Below are 14949 nucleotides of genomic sequence, written 5' to 3'. Positions count from 1 at the left end.
AGTTGTCATTTGATTAATGTGATCACACCATTAGAGAATGATGTGATTGACTTGACCCATCCGTTATCTTAGCACAATGATCGTTTAGTTTGTTGCTATTGCTTTCTCCATAACTTATACATGTTCCTATGACTATGAGATCATGCAACTCCCAAATACTGGAGGAACACTTAGTGTGCTATCAAACGTCACAACGTAATTGGGTGGTTATAAAGATGTTCTACAGGTGTCTCCGATGATGTTTGTTGAGTTGGCATAGATCGAGATTAGGATTTGTCACTCCGAGTATCGGAGAGGTATCTCTAGGTCCTCTCAGTAATGCACATCAGTATAAGCCTTGCAAGCAATGTGACTAATGAGTTAGTTATGGGATGATGCATTAGGAATGAGTAAACATACTTGCCGGTAACGAGATTGAACTAGGTATTGAGATACCGACGAGCGAATCTTGGGCAAGTAACATACCGATGACAAAGAGAACAACGTATATCGTTATGCAGTTTGACCGATAAAGATCTTCGTAGAATATGTAGGAACCAATATGAGCATCCAGGTTCCGCTATTGGTTATTGACCGGAGATGAGTCTCGGTCATGTCTACATAGTTCTCGAACCCGTAGGGTCCGCACGCTTAACGTTCGGTGATGATCGCCATTATGAGTTTATGTGTTTTGATGTACCGAAGGTAGTTTGGAGTCCCGGATATGATCACGGACATGACGAGGAGTCTCTAAATGGTCGAGACATAAAGATTGATATATTGGACGGCTATATTCGGACACCAGAAGTGTTCCGTGTGATTTCGGAGAAAACTGGAGTGCCGGAGGGTTACCGGAACCCCGCCGGGGGAACTAATGGGCCACATGGGCCTTAGTGGAGAGAGAGAGGGCCGGCCAGGGCAGGCCGCACACCCCTCCTCTCTAGTCCGAATTGGACTAGGGAAGGGGGGCGGCGCGCCGCTTTCCTTCTCCCTTCTCCTCCTTCATTTCCCCCTCCTAGTAGGACTAGGAATGGGGATTCCTACTCCTACTAGGAGGAGGACTCCTCCTCTCCTGGCGCGCCCCATGGACCGGCCGGCCTCCCCCCTTGCTCCTTTATATACGGGGGCAGGGTGCACCCTAGGACACACAAGTTGATCATTGATCCCTTAGCCGTGAGCGGTGTCCCCCTCCACCATAATCCACCTCAGTCATATCATCGTAATGCTTAGGTGAAGCCCTGCGCCGGTAGATTCATCATCACCGTCATCACGTCGCCGTGCTGACGAAACTCTCCCTCAACACTCAGCTGGATCGAGAATTCGTGGGACGTCACCGAGCCAAACATGTGCAGATCGCGGAGGTGTTGTACTTTCGGTACTAGGATCGGTCGGATCGTGAAGACGTATGACTACATCAACCGCGTTGTCATAACGCTTCCGCTTACCGTCTACGAGGGTACGTGGACAACACTCTTCTCCTCTTGTTGCTATGCATCACCATGATAGATCTTGCGTGTGCGTAGGATAATTTTGGAATTACTGCGTTCCCCAACATGACGTTCCATTGTACTAGTGAAAAAATCCACAAAAAGAAAAAACCCTTTAACTTCTTTAAAAAAGGACAAAAATAGTGTGAATAGTGACCTATAATACCAAATAGATTTTTTGGCCCTGAAGTCAACTCTGGTTTTTTATTCGTGAAATTTCATATACTAGTGCAAAAGAAAGTCAAATTCGTTCTAGAAAAATCCGAACTATTTTTTTATCAAATACACACGAGTGTGCGTATCATATATTAAGAGAGGAAGAGGGGAAGAAGCCCCATCCGCAGTTATTTACAACACGCTTATACAACACATTCCACCCACATCATCTTAACGGATTACTCGCCCTCGGTCCACCCATCTATTCCTACGAATGCTATCCGAACGTCTCCCTGTAGAATGCCCGCTTGCCTCCTTGCCACGCATTCGGAGGCTATCCGTCGTAAGACAAGCTACACGTCCGGACTCATGCCTTCGAACACGATTGCGTTTCGGTGCTTCCATAGATCCCATGTGACTAGCAGGTGTACAACCCATAGGGTCTTGGCGTGTTTTCCATTGAAAAATGGTATTGTGCACCAAGTCAGTAGCTCGTCACCTCTCGATGGTGTCGCACCCACCATGCCCACCGATTGACCCACCTTGGTCTAAACTTCCTTCGCAAAAACACATTGTATCAGGAGGTGGTTAATTGTTTTGTCATCCTGATCGCAAAACGGGCAGGCGCCCTGGTGCGGTAGGCCGCGCCGTGCCAGTTTGTCCGAGGTCCACACTCTATCCCTCAAGGCCAACCATGCAAAGAATCGGCAGCGGAGGGATGCCTTTGATGCCCATGTGTAGGTTGTTGTCGGTGAACTTTGTAGGACCGCGAATTTGGCCGCATAGGCCGACCTTGCCGAGAAATCTCCATCCTTCTCCCATGACCATGCAAGTTGATCCGGTCATTGTGGTGTTGGGGAACGTTGCAGAAAACAAAAAATTTCCTACGGTTTCACCAAGATCCATCTATGAGTTCATCTAGCAACGAGTGATCGGATTGCATCTACATACCTTTGTAGATCACGCGCGGAAGCGTTCAAAGAACGGGGATGAGGAAGTCGTACTCGACGTGATCCAAATCACCGGAGATCCTAGCGCTGAACGGACGGCACCTCCGTGTTCAACACACGTACGGTCAGCGTGACGTCTCCTCCTTCTTGATCCAGCAAGGGGGGAAGGAGAGGTTGATGAAGATCCAGCAGCACGACGGCGTGGTGGTGGATGCAGGGGTCACCGCAGCAGGGCTTCGCCGTTCTACAACGAGAGGGAGAGGTGTAGCAGGGGAGAGGGAGGCGCCAAGACTCAAGGGTGCGGCTTCCCCTCCCTCCCCACTTTATATAGGCCCCCTAGGGGGTGTGCCAGCCCTAGGAGATGGGATCTCCTAGGGGGGCGGAGGCCAAGGGGTGGAGTGCCCCCCAAGCCAGGTGGGGCGCCCCCCCCCACCCTAGTGTTCCCAACCCTAGGCGCATGGGGTGGGCCAAGGGGGGCGCACCAGCCCACTATGGGCTGGTTCCCCTCCCCACTTAGCCCATGCGGCCCTTCGGGATGGGTGGCCCCACCCGGTGGACCACCGGGACCCTTCCAGTGGTCCCGGTACAATACCGGTGACCCCCGAAACTCTCCCGATGGCCGAAACTGCACTTCCTATATATAATTCTTCACCTCCGGACCATTCCGGAACTCCTCGTGACGTCCAAGATCTCATCCGGGACTCCGAACATCTTTCGGGTTACTGCATATTCATATCTCTACAACCCTAGCGTCACCGAACCTTAAGTGTGTAGACCCTACGGGTTCGGGAGACATGTAGACATGACCGAGATGGCTCTCCAGTCAATAACCAACAGCGGGATCTGGATACCCATGTTGGCTCCCACATGCTCCTCGATGATCTCATCGGATGAACCACGATGTCGAGGATTTAAGCAACCCCGTATACAATTCCCTTTGTCAATCGGTACGTTACTTGCCCGAGATTCGATCGTCGGTATCCCAATACCTCGTTCAATCTCGTTATCGGCAAGTCACTTTACTCGTACGATAATGCATGATCCCGTGACCAGACACTTGGTCACTTTGAGCTCATTGTGATGATGCATTACCGAGTGGGCCCAGAGATACCTCTCCGTCATACGGAGTGACAAATCCCAGTCTTGATCCGTGTCAACCCAACAGACACTTTCGGAGATACCCGTAGTATACCTTTATAGTCACCCAGTTACGTTGTGACGTTTGGTACACCCAAAGCACTCCTACGGTATCCGGGAGTTACACGATCTCATGGTCTAAGGAAAAAATACTTGACACTGGAAAAACTCTAGCAAACGAACTATACGATCTTGTGCTATGTTTAGGATTGGGTCTTGTCCATCACATCATTCTCCTAATGATGTGATCTTGTTATCAATGACATCCAATGTCCATAGTCAGGAAACCATGACTATCTGTTGATCAATGAGCTAGTCAACTAGAGGCTTACTAGGGACATGTTGGTGTCTATGTATTCACACATGTATTACGATTTCCGGATAACACAATTATAGCATGAATAAAAGACAATTATCATGAACAAGGAAATATAATAATCCTTTTATTATTTCCTCTAGGGCATATTTCCAACAGTCTCCCACTTGCACTAGAGTCAATAATCTAGTTACATTGTGATGAATCAAACACCCATGGAATTCTGGTGTTGATCATGTTTTGCTATAGGGAGAGGTTTAGTCAACGGATCTGCTACATTCAGGTCCGTATGTACTTTACAAATATCTATGTCTCCATCTTGAAAATTTTCACGAATGGAGTTGAAGCGACGCTTGATGTGCCTAGTCTTCTTGTGAAACCTAGGCTCCTTGGCAAGTGCAATAGCTCCAGTGTTGTCACAGAAGAGTTTGATCGGCCCCGACACATTGGGTATGACTCCTAGGTCGGTGATGAACTCCTTCACCCAAATTGCTTCATGCGCTGCCTCCGACGCTGCCATGTACTCCGCTTCACATGTAGATCCCGCCACGACGCTTTGCTTGCAACTGCACCAGCTCACTGCCCCACCATTCAAAATATACACGTATCCGGTTTGTGACTTAGAGTCATCCAGATCTGTGTCGAAGCTAGCGTCGACATAACCCTTTACGACGAGCTCTTCATCACCTCCATAAACGAGAAACATTTCCTTAGTCCTTTTCAGGTACTTCAGCATATTCTTGACCGCTGTTCAGTGTTCCTTGCCGGGATTACTTTGGTACCTACCTACCAAACTTACGGCAAGGTTTACATCAGGTCTGGTACACAACATGGCATACATAATAGAACCTATGGCTGAGGCATAGGGGATGAAACTCATCTCTTATATATCTTCTGCCGTGGTTGGACATTGAGCTGAGCTCAATTTCACACCTTGCAACACAGGCAAGAACCCCTTCTTAGACTGATCCATATTGAACTTCTTCAATATCTTATCAAGGTATGTGCTTTGTGAAAGACCTATGAGGCGTCTTGATCTATCACTATAGATCTTGATGCCTAATATATAAGCAACTTCTCCAAGGTCCTTCATTGAAAAACTCTTATTCAAGTAGGCCTTAATGTTGTCCAAAAGCTCTATATCATTTCCCATCAAAAGTATGTCATCTACATATAATATTAGAAATGCTACAGAGCTCCCACTCACTTTCTTGTAAACGCAGGCTTCTCCATAAGTCTGCATAAACCCAAACGCTTTGATCATCTCATCAAAGCAAATGTTCCAACTCCGAGATGCTTGCACCAGCCCATAAATCGAGCGTTGGAGCTTGCACACCTTGTCAGCATTCTTAGGATCGACAAAACCCTCTGGCTGCATCATATACAATTCTTCCTTAAGGAAACCATTAAGGAATGCCGTTTTGACGTCCATTTGCCATATCTCATAATCATAGAATGCGGCAATTGCTAACATGATCCGGACGGACTTCAGCTTCGCTACCGGTGAGAAAGTCTCATCGTAGTCAACCCCTTGAACTTGTCGATAACCCTTAGCGACAAGCCGAGCTTTATAGATGGTCACATTACCATCCGCGTCTGTCTTCTTCTTAAAGATCCATTTATTTTCTATGGCTCGCCGCTCAACGGGCAAGTCAGTCAAAGTCCATACTTCGTTTTCATACATGGATCCTATCTCGGATTTCATGGCTTCCAGCCATTTGTCAGAATCCGGGCCCGCCATCGCTTCTTCAGAGTTCGAAGGTTCACCATTGTCTAACAACATGATTTCCAAGACAGGGTTGCCGTACCACTCTGGTGCGGAACGTGTCCTTGTGGACCTACGAAGTTCAGTAGCAACTTGATCTGAAGTTTCATGATCATCATCATTAACTTCCTCTCTAGTCGGTGCAGGCACCTCGGGAACATTTTCTTGAGTTGCGCCATTTGGGTTCAAGAGGTAATACTTCATCAAGTTCTACTTTCCTCCCACTTACTTCTTTCGAGAGAAACTCCTTCTCTAGAAAGGATCCATTCTTGGCAACAAAGATCTTGCCTTCGGATCTGAGGTAGAATGTATACCCAATAGTTTCTTTAGGGTATCCTATGAAGACACATTTTTCCGACTTGGGTTCGAGCTTTTCAGGTTGAAGTTTCTTGACATAAGCATCGCATCCCCAAACTTTTAGAAACGACAGCTTAGGTTTCTTCCCAAACCATAACTCATACGGTGTCGTCTCAACGAATTTCGACGGAGCCCTATTTAAAGTGAATGCGACAGTCTCTAAAGCATAGCCCCAAAATGATAGCGGTAAATCGGTAAGAGACATCATAGATCGCACCATATCTAATAGAGTGCGATTACGACGTTCGGACACACCATTACGCTGAGGTGTTCCAGGCGGCGTGAGTTGTGAAACTATTCCACATTTTCTTAAGTGTGTGCCAAATTCGTGACTCAAGTATTCTCCTCCACGATCTGATCGCAAGAATTTGATTTTCCTGTCACGTTGATTCTCAACCTCACTCTGAAATTCCTTGAACTTTTCAAAGGTCTCAGACTTGTGTTTCATTAAATAGACATACCCATATCTACTCAAGTCATCAGTGAGGGTGAGAACATAACGATAACCACCGCGAGCCTCAACACTCATTGGACCGCACACATCAGTATGTATGATTTCCAATAAGTTGGTTGCTCGCTCCATTGTTCCTGAGAACGGAGTCTTGGTCATTTTACCCATGAGGCATGGTTCACATGTGTCAAATGATTCGTAATCAAGAGACTGTAAAAGTCCATCTGCATGGAGCTTCTTCATGCGTTTGACACCTATGTGACCAAGGCGGCAGTGCCACAAGTATGTGGGACTATCATTATCAACCTTACATCTTTTGGTACTCACACTATGAATATGTGTAGCATTACGCTCGAGATTCATTAAGAACAAACCATTCACCATCGGAGCATGACCATAAAACATATCTCTCATATAAATAGAACAACCATTATTCTCGGATTTAAATGAGTAGCCATCTCGTATTAAACGAGATCCTGATACAATGTTCATGCTCAAAGTTGGCACTAAATAACAATTACTGAGGTTCAAAACTAATCCCGTAGGTAAATGTAGAGGTAGCGTGCCGACGGTGATCACATCGACCTTGGAACCATTCCCGACGCGCATCGTCACCTCATCCTTCGCCAGTCTCCGCTTATTCCGCAGCTCCTGCTTTGAGTTACAAATGTGAGCAACCGCACCGGTATCAAATACCCAGGAGCTACTACGAGTACTGGTAAGGTACACATCAGTTACATGTATATCACATATACCTTTCGTGATGCCAGCCTTCTTGTCCGCTAAGTATTTGGGGCAGTTCCGCTTCCAGTGACCACTTCCCTTGCAATAAAAACACTCAGTATCGGGCTTGGGTCCATTCTTTGGCTTCTTCCCGGCAGCTTGCTTGCCGGGCGCGGCAACTCCCTTGCCGTCCTTCTTGAAGTTCTTCTTACCCTTGCCTTTCTTGAACTTAGTGGTTTATTCACCATCAACACTTGATATTCCTTTTTGACTTCTAACTCTGCTGATTTCAGCATTGCAAATACTTCAGGAATGGTCTTTTCCATCCCCTGCATATTGAAGTTCATCACAAAGCTCTTGTAGCTCGGTGGAAGCGAGTGAAGGATTCTTTCAATGACCGCGTCATCCGGGAGATTAACTCCCAGCTGAGTCAAGCGGGTATGTAACCCAGACATAGTGAGTATGTGCTCACTGACATAACTGTTTTCCTCCAGCTTACAGCTGAAGAACTTGTCGGAGACTTCATATCTCTCGACCCGGGCATGAGCTTGAAAAACCATTTTCAGCTCTTCGAACATCTCATATGCTCCGTGTCTCTCAAAACGCTTTTGGAGTCCCGGTTCTAAGCTGTAAAGCATGCCACACTGAACGAGGGAGTAATCATCGGTACGTGTCTGCCAAGCGTTCATAATGTCTTGTTCTGCAAGGAGAACAGGTGCATCACCTAGCGATGCTTATAGGACATAATCTTTCTTGGCAGCTATGAGGATGATCCTCAGGTTCCGGACCCAGTCCGTATAGTTGCTGCGATCGTCTTTCAGCTTGGTTTTCTCTAGGAACGCGTTGAAGTTGAGGACAACGTTGGCCATTTCATCTACAATACATGTTGTAAAGATTTTAGACTAAGTTCATGATAATTAAGTCCATCTAAATCAAATTATTCAATGAACTCCCACTCAGATAGACATCCCTCCAGTCATCTAAGTATAACATGATCCGAGTTAACTAGGCCGTGTCCGATCATCACGTGAGACGGACTAGTCAACATCGGTGAACATCTTCATGTTGATCGTATCTTCTATACGACTCATGCTCGACCTTTCGGTCTTCTGTGTTCCGAGGCCATGTCTGTACATGCTAGGCTCGTCAAGTCAACCTAAGTGTTTGCATGTGTAAATCTGTCTTACACCCGTTGTATGTGAACGTTGGAATCTATCACACCCGATCATCACGTGGTGCTTCGAAACAACGAACTGTCGCAACGGTGCACAGTTAGGGGGAACACTTTCTTGAAATTATTATGAGGGATCATCTTATTTAGTACCGCCGTTCTAAGTAAACAAGATGCAAAAACATGATAAACATCACATGTAATCAAATAATAATAGTGACATGATATGGCCAATATCACATAGCTCCTTTGATCTCCATCTTGGGGCTCCATGATCATCTTGTCACCGGCATGACACCATGATTTCCATCATCATGATCTCCATCATCGTGTCTCCATGAAGTTGCTCGCCAACTATTACTTCTACTACTATGGCTAACACGTTTTAGCAATAAAGTAAAGTAATTTACATGGTGTTTCTCAATGACACGCAGGTCATACAAAAAATAAAGACAACTCCTATGGCTCCTGCCGGTTGTCATACTCATCGACATGCAAGTCGTGATTCCTATTACAATAGCATGAACATCTCATACATCACATATATATCATTCATCATTCATCACAACTTTGGCCATATCACATCACAAAACACTTGCTGCAAAAACAAGTTAGACGTCCTCTAATTGTTGTTGCAAGTTTTACGTGGCTGCAATAGGGTTCTAGCAAGAACGTTTTCTTACCTACGTGAAAGCCACAACGTGATTTGTCAACTTCTATTTACCCTTCATAAGGACCCTTTTCATCGAATCCGCTCCAACTAAAGTGGGAGAGATAGACACCCGCCAGCCACCTTATGCAACTAGTGCATGTCAGTCGATGGAACCGGTCTCACGTAAGCGTACGTGTAAGGTTGGTCCGGGCCGCTTCATCCCACAATACCGTTGAAGCGAAATAAGACTAGTAGCGGCAAGAAAGTTGACAACATCTACGCCCACAACAAATTGTGTTCTACTCGTGCAAAAGGAACTACGCATAGACCTAGCTCATGATGCCACTGTTGGGGAACGTTGCAGAAAACAAAAATTTTCCTACGGTTTCACCAAGATCCATCTATGAGTTCATCTAGCAACGAGTGATTGGATTGCATCTACATACCTTTGTAGATCACGCGCGGAAGCGTTCAAAGAACGGGGATGAGGAAGTCGTACTCGACGTGATCCAAATCACCGGAGATCCTAGCGCCGAACGGACGGCACCTCCGTGTTCAACACACGTACGATCAGCGTGACGTCTCCTCCTTCTTGATCCAGCAAGGGGGAAGGAGAGGTTGATGAAGATCCAGCAGCACGACGGCGTGGTGGTGGATGCAGGGGTCACCGCAGCAGGGCTTCGCCGTTCTACTACGAGAGGGAGAGGTGTAGTAGGGGAGAGGGAGGCGCCAAGACTCAAGGGTGCGGCTGCCCCTTCCTCCCCCCTTTATATAGGCCCCCTAGGGGGTGTGCCGGCCCTAGGAGATGGGATCTCCTAGGGGGGCGGCGGCCAAGGGGTGGAGTGCCCCCCAAGCTAGGTGGGGCGCCCCCCCCCCCACCCTAGGGTTCCCAACCCTAGGCGCATGGGGTGGGCCAAGGGGGGCGCACCAGCCCACTATGGGCTGGTTCCCCTCCCCACTTAGCCCATGGGGCCCTCCGAGATGGGTGGCCCCACCAGGTGGACCCCTAGGACCCTTCCGGTGGTCCCGGTACAATACCGCTGACCCCCGAAACACTCCCGATGGCCGAAACTGCACTTCCTATATATAATTCTTCACCTCCGGATCATTCCAGAACTCCTCGTGACATTCGGGATCTCATCCGGGACTCCGAACATCTTTAGGGTTACTGCATATTCATATCTCTACAACCCTAGCGTCACCGAACCTTAAGTGTGTAGACCCTACGGGTTCGGGAGACATGTAGACATGACCGAGATGGCTCTCCGGTCAATAACCAACAGCGGGATCTGGATACCCATGTTGGCTCCCACATGCTCCTCGATGATCTCATCGGATGAACCACGATGTCGAGGATTCAAGCAACCCCGTATACAATTCCCTTTGTCAATCGGTACGTTACTTGCCCGAGATTCGATCGTCGGTATCCCAATACCTCGTTCAATCTCGTTACCGGCAAGTCACTTTACTCGTACCATAATGCATGATCCCGTGACCAGACACTTGGTCACTTTGAGCTCATTGTGATGATGCATTACCGAGTGGGCCCAGAGATACCTCTCCGTCATACGGAGTGACAAATCCCAGTCTTGATCCGTGTCAACCCAACAGACACTTTCGGAGATACCCGTAGTATACCTTTATAGTCACCCAGTTACGTTGTGATGTTTGGTACACCCAAAGCACTCCTACGGTATCCGGGAGTTACACGATCTCATGGTCTAAGGAAAAGATACTTGACATTGGAAAAACTCTAGCAAACGAACTATACGATCTTGTGCTATGTTTAGGATTGGGTCTTGTCCATCACATCATTCTCCTAATGATGTGATCTCGTTATCAATGACATCCAATGTCCATAGTCAGGAAACCATGACTATCTGTTGATCAATAAGCTAGTCAACTAGAGGCTTACTAGGGACATGTTGGTGTCTATGTATTCACACATGTATTACGATTTCCGGATAACACAATTATAGCATGAATAAAAGACAATTATCATGAACAAGGAAATATAATAATCCTTTTATTATTGCCTCTAGGGCATATTTCCAACATGTGGATCCAGAGTCGTGTCATCCACCTGTGGCCAAACCTCGAGAAACTGTAGTAGCGCTCTGTCGTTCATGTCCGGGCCGACATCGCGAGCCCATGCTTTGTCTTGTAAAGCTTCTGCCACAGTTCTGGCACACCTCGTCCGCTTTGGTACTATCTCATAGATGAGAGGGGCTAGCTCCTATATCATGTATCCGTTGAGTCACCTATCCTCCCAAAACGGCGTTGTGCGCCCGTCGCCCACTGTCACCTTAGTTGCCGCTTGGTACAAGCCTCTTGCCTCATCGGGGGCGGAGAACTTGAATTCCGCCCATGGTCTAGATCAATCTGCTCGATCGTTGCAACCACAACCACTTCGCTGGTAGGGCCACATTCATCCATCGCAGGTTCGTGATACCGAGCCCACCCGTCCACTTTGGTCGGCACAATGTTTCCCATGCAACAACGCATTTGCCGCCCCACCGTCTTCTTTCCCATACCACATAAAATTTCTGCATATTTTGACCATCGCCTTGAGCGTTTTCGGTGGCAATCCCATGGCGAGCATCGAGTGCACTGGGATGGCGCAGAGGACGGACTGTATTAACAGCAGGCGGCTGCTCTTAGGTAGAGACCTTGCTTTCCACGATGGCAAACGTGCAGCCAAATGGTCCACCATGTCCTGAAAATGAGTTGTTGTTTGCTTCCTGATAGACAGCGGTAATCCCAGATATCGGCATGGGAAAGTGCCATTTTCGCATCCCAACAGCCCAGTTGCCAGCTACATGTCCTCCGGCGAGCATCGGATTGGGAGGGCCGAGCTCTTCCACAGGTTGATCTTGAGCCCAGACGCATGCGCAAATAGATCCAGGATTGAGGCGCACGCCCGAAGGTCCCTCTCCGTTGATTTCAGGAATATCATGACGTCATCCGCATACATAGACACGTGGTGTCTCAGCCCTGTCTTGGCCAGTGGTGTGAGCAAACCCGCGGTGGTCGCATGCTCAAGCAGTCGGTGGAGTGGTTCCATGCATAGGATGAAAAGCATAGGTGATAGCGGGCTGCCTTGGCGCAGACCTTGACAGTTGAATATCGTGTCCCTGGGGATTCCATTCACGGATATCTTAGTAGATGATGTTGCAAGCAACCTGCAAATCCAGGTTGTCCATCTCGGTCTGAATCCCATGTGAGCCAACACTTCTAGCAGGAAAGGCCATTGCACGGAGTCGAAGGCTTTGGATATGTCCAGCTTCAATAGTAGTGTGGGATCCTTCAAGGCATGTAGTCTGCGAGCCGTACCTTGTACGAGCATAAAATTGTCGTGCAATGATCTTCCACGCACGAATGCGCTCTATTGTACCGCCCTCAGTGGCTGTTTGTGTTTTGGATGATTTGCCCGTGCACCGTTAATTTATAAAGCTTTGCTTTACCCTAAAAAAAAGAATGCGCTCTGGTGGTTGCCCACATGGTGCGGTAAGTCGTCGGCAAGCCGTGTGGTGAGAATCTTGTCAAAAATCTTGACTCCGTGGTTGAGGCTTACCGGCCTGAAATCCTTGTCTAGAGCGGCCATCTTCTTAGGTAAGAGCGATATCGTGGCTTTGTTTATGGCTTGTAGCCCTTGCATGGTTTCACCATGAAACTCCTCCAAGGCCCTCATGAGATCTTCCCTGGTGATGTTCCAGCAGGTCGCGACAAATTTTCGTGTTTTGATCCTTTTTTGAAACCTATTCGAGATTTGACTCTAGTTTGATTTTTTTCGAGATCTGACACTTTTGCTACCGCCAGAGTCCATGGCGGTAGGGTATAACAGCCTACCACCAAGGTCACTGGCGGTAGGAAACATCGCTATCGTCAACCGGACTGGCGGTAGCCTGCACAACCTTACTGCCAAGGTACTTGGCGGTAGGCACAAGCACGCACTGTGTTCAATACTTAGGAGTTTATTGACGGTAGGGCATGCAACCCTACCGCCAGGGACCTTGGCGGTACCGCCAAGATCCCTGGCGGTAGCAAAAGGGTCAGATCTTAATTTTTTTTCAAACTAGGATTAAATCTCGAATAAGTTTCAGAAAAAGGTCAAAACACAAAATTTAGCCGCAGGTCGCGTAGAAGCACACGGACGTGGGAGTACCCATCATGCGTTATGAGTTGGGCTGGATTAGGTGGGGCCGTTGGGGTTGCTCTAGAACAAAGGCAAGGAACGGTACTGAAGCGGCAGGTTACCGACCCTTCCAAACGCCTTGCAATCGTGTAGCTGAGTCATCCGGTCTCCGTCTCCCAGCCCCGACCCAAAACCGACGACACAGCAGCTCACCTACTACCAACACATGGTTACATTTCATCATTTTCTCTTGTTGCGTGTCCTGTCACACTCAACCCAAGTCGGTCTCGTTCAGTTTATCAGTTATTACACCGTCTCTTTCACCAGTCTTAAACCTTGAGATCCCAGCATAGAAACCACAGAATTCCTGGTTTGTGTTCGTCATTAGGTAACTTGAAGAGTATGCGTGGCCTCACCTCACCAAACGACTCCACGCTTTCCGTCATCATTTTGCTCGCACCGCACTCGAGAATCGCCATTTTGTAACTAAACCCAAAGAGAAAGGAGGAGGAGAGACAGAGAGCGCGCGTGCAATGCAAAGAAAAAGTTACCATACCTACCGGGCCGACTGACCACTGCAGGTACCTGCCCCACATGCGCACCGAATCCAATGGCCACCGAGAGAGATAGTGTGGACAGTGAGCCACCCACTCCGACGTCCGGCCACCCCACCTCGCCTGACATCTCCTCAAATACGCCACACTAGCCCGCTTCCCTTTTTCGCCATTACCCAGGGCTCACATACCTAGATCCACCAGCCATGGCCGGCGGCAAGGCAGCGCTCCTCCTCCTCCTGTGCGCGGCGGTGCTGCTGGCCCCGGCCTCCGCGGCGGACGACGGCCTGACCAAGTTCAAGCTGTACTGGCACGACGTGCTGGCGGGGACGAGCCCGACCGCGATCCGGATCGCGCAGGCGGCGTCCACCAACAGCTCCTCCACCTTCTTCGGCGCGGTGGTGGCCATCGACGACCCGCTCACCACCGGGCCCGCCGTCACGGGCTCCGCCAAGTCCAAGGACGAGATCGGCCGCGCGCAGGGGACCTACACGTTCGCCGACCAGGCCACCTTCGGCCTCCTCATGAACATGAACTTCGTGTTCACCGCCGGGGACTACAAGGGCAGCGGCCTCACCATCTACGGCCGCAACGAGGTGCTGTCAGCGGTGAGGGAGATGAGCATCATCGGGGGCACCGGCAAGTTCCGCATGGCGCGCGGCTACGTCGAGGCGCGTACCATGGACTCCGGCGCCAAGTCCGGCGAGACCGTCGTCGAGTACACCGTCTACGTCAAGGCGGCGGCGGCGTAGCGGCAGCTGCCAGAGCTTAATTTAGTTGATGATGTCCACTCCATGACTAACGGAACATATGGTTTTGCTTGTAATAAATGGATTTCGCAGATTTGCTGCGTTTGTTATCGTGATGGACGATGGGTCTTTGCAGATTTGAGTGCTGACTGTGTGTGATTTGTGGTTCTGCTAACTGGTGCGTCAACTTTTTGGGAGGGTAATTTGCATCGATTTTATGTTAATGTTCCTATTGTTTTGGGTGGCAGATTCCATATGTTATTTCTCATTGCGAATACAGATTCTTCTTGTACCGTAGTAGCTCGACTGCTTTCCTGACTTGACTCGATAACTGCTTTCGCTTCCCCAATCCCAGAGCATCCAAGAG

General features: G+C 48.6%; 1 protein-coding gene across 1 annotated transcript; it reads left to right on the top strand.

Annotated features, from left to right (window-relative positions):
* The first annotated feature begins 13896 nt into the window (after nt 1-13896).
* LOC123086664 (dirigent protein 21) lies at nt 13897-14724 on the top strand. The gene has a single exon (XM_044508441.1). The coding sequence runs from the start codon at nt 14040-14042 to the stop codon at nt 14583-14585; it is 546 nt and encodes a 181-aa protein (XP_044364376.1). The 5' UTR covers nt 13897-14039; the 3' UTR covers nt 14586-14724.
* Nucleotides 14725-14949: the final 225 nt, after the last annotated feature.

The sequence above is a fragment of the Triticum aestivum genome, chromosome 4A, assembly GCF_018294505.1.
Source record: "Triticum aestivum cultivar Chinese Spring chromosome 4A, IWGSC CS RefSeq v2.1, whole genome shotgun sequence".
NCBI lineage: Eukaryota > Viridiplantae > Streptophyta > Magnoliopsida > Poales > Poaceae > Triticum > Triticum aestivum.
The sequence above is the reverse complement of the archived record's forward strand: the minus strand, read 5'-3'. Positions and strand labels throughout refer to the sequence as shown.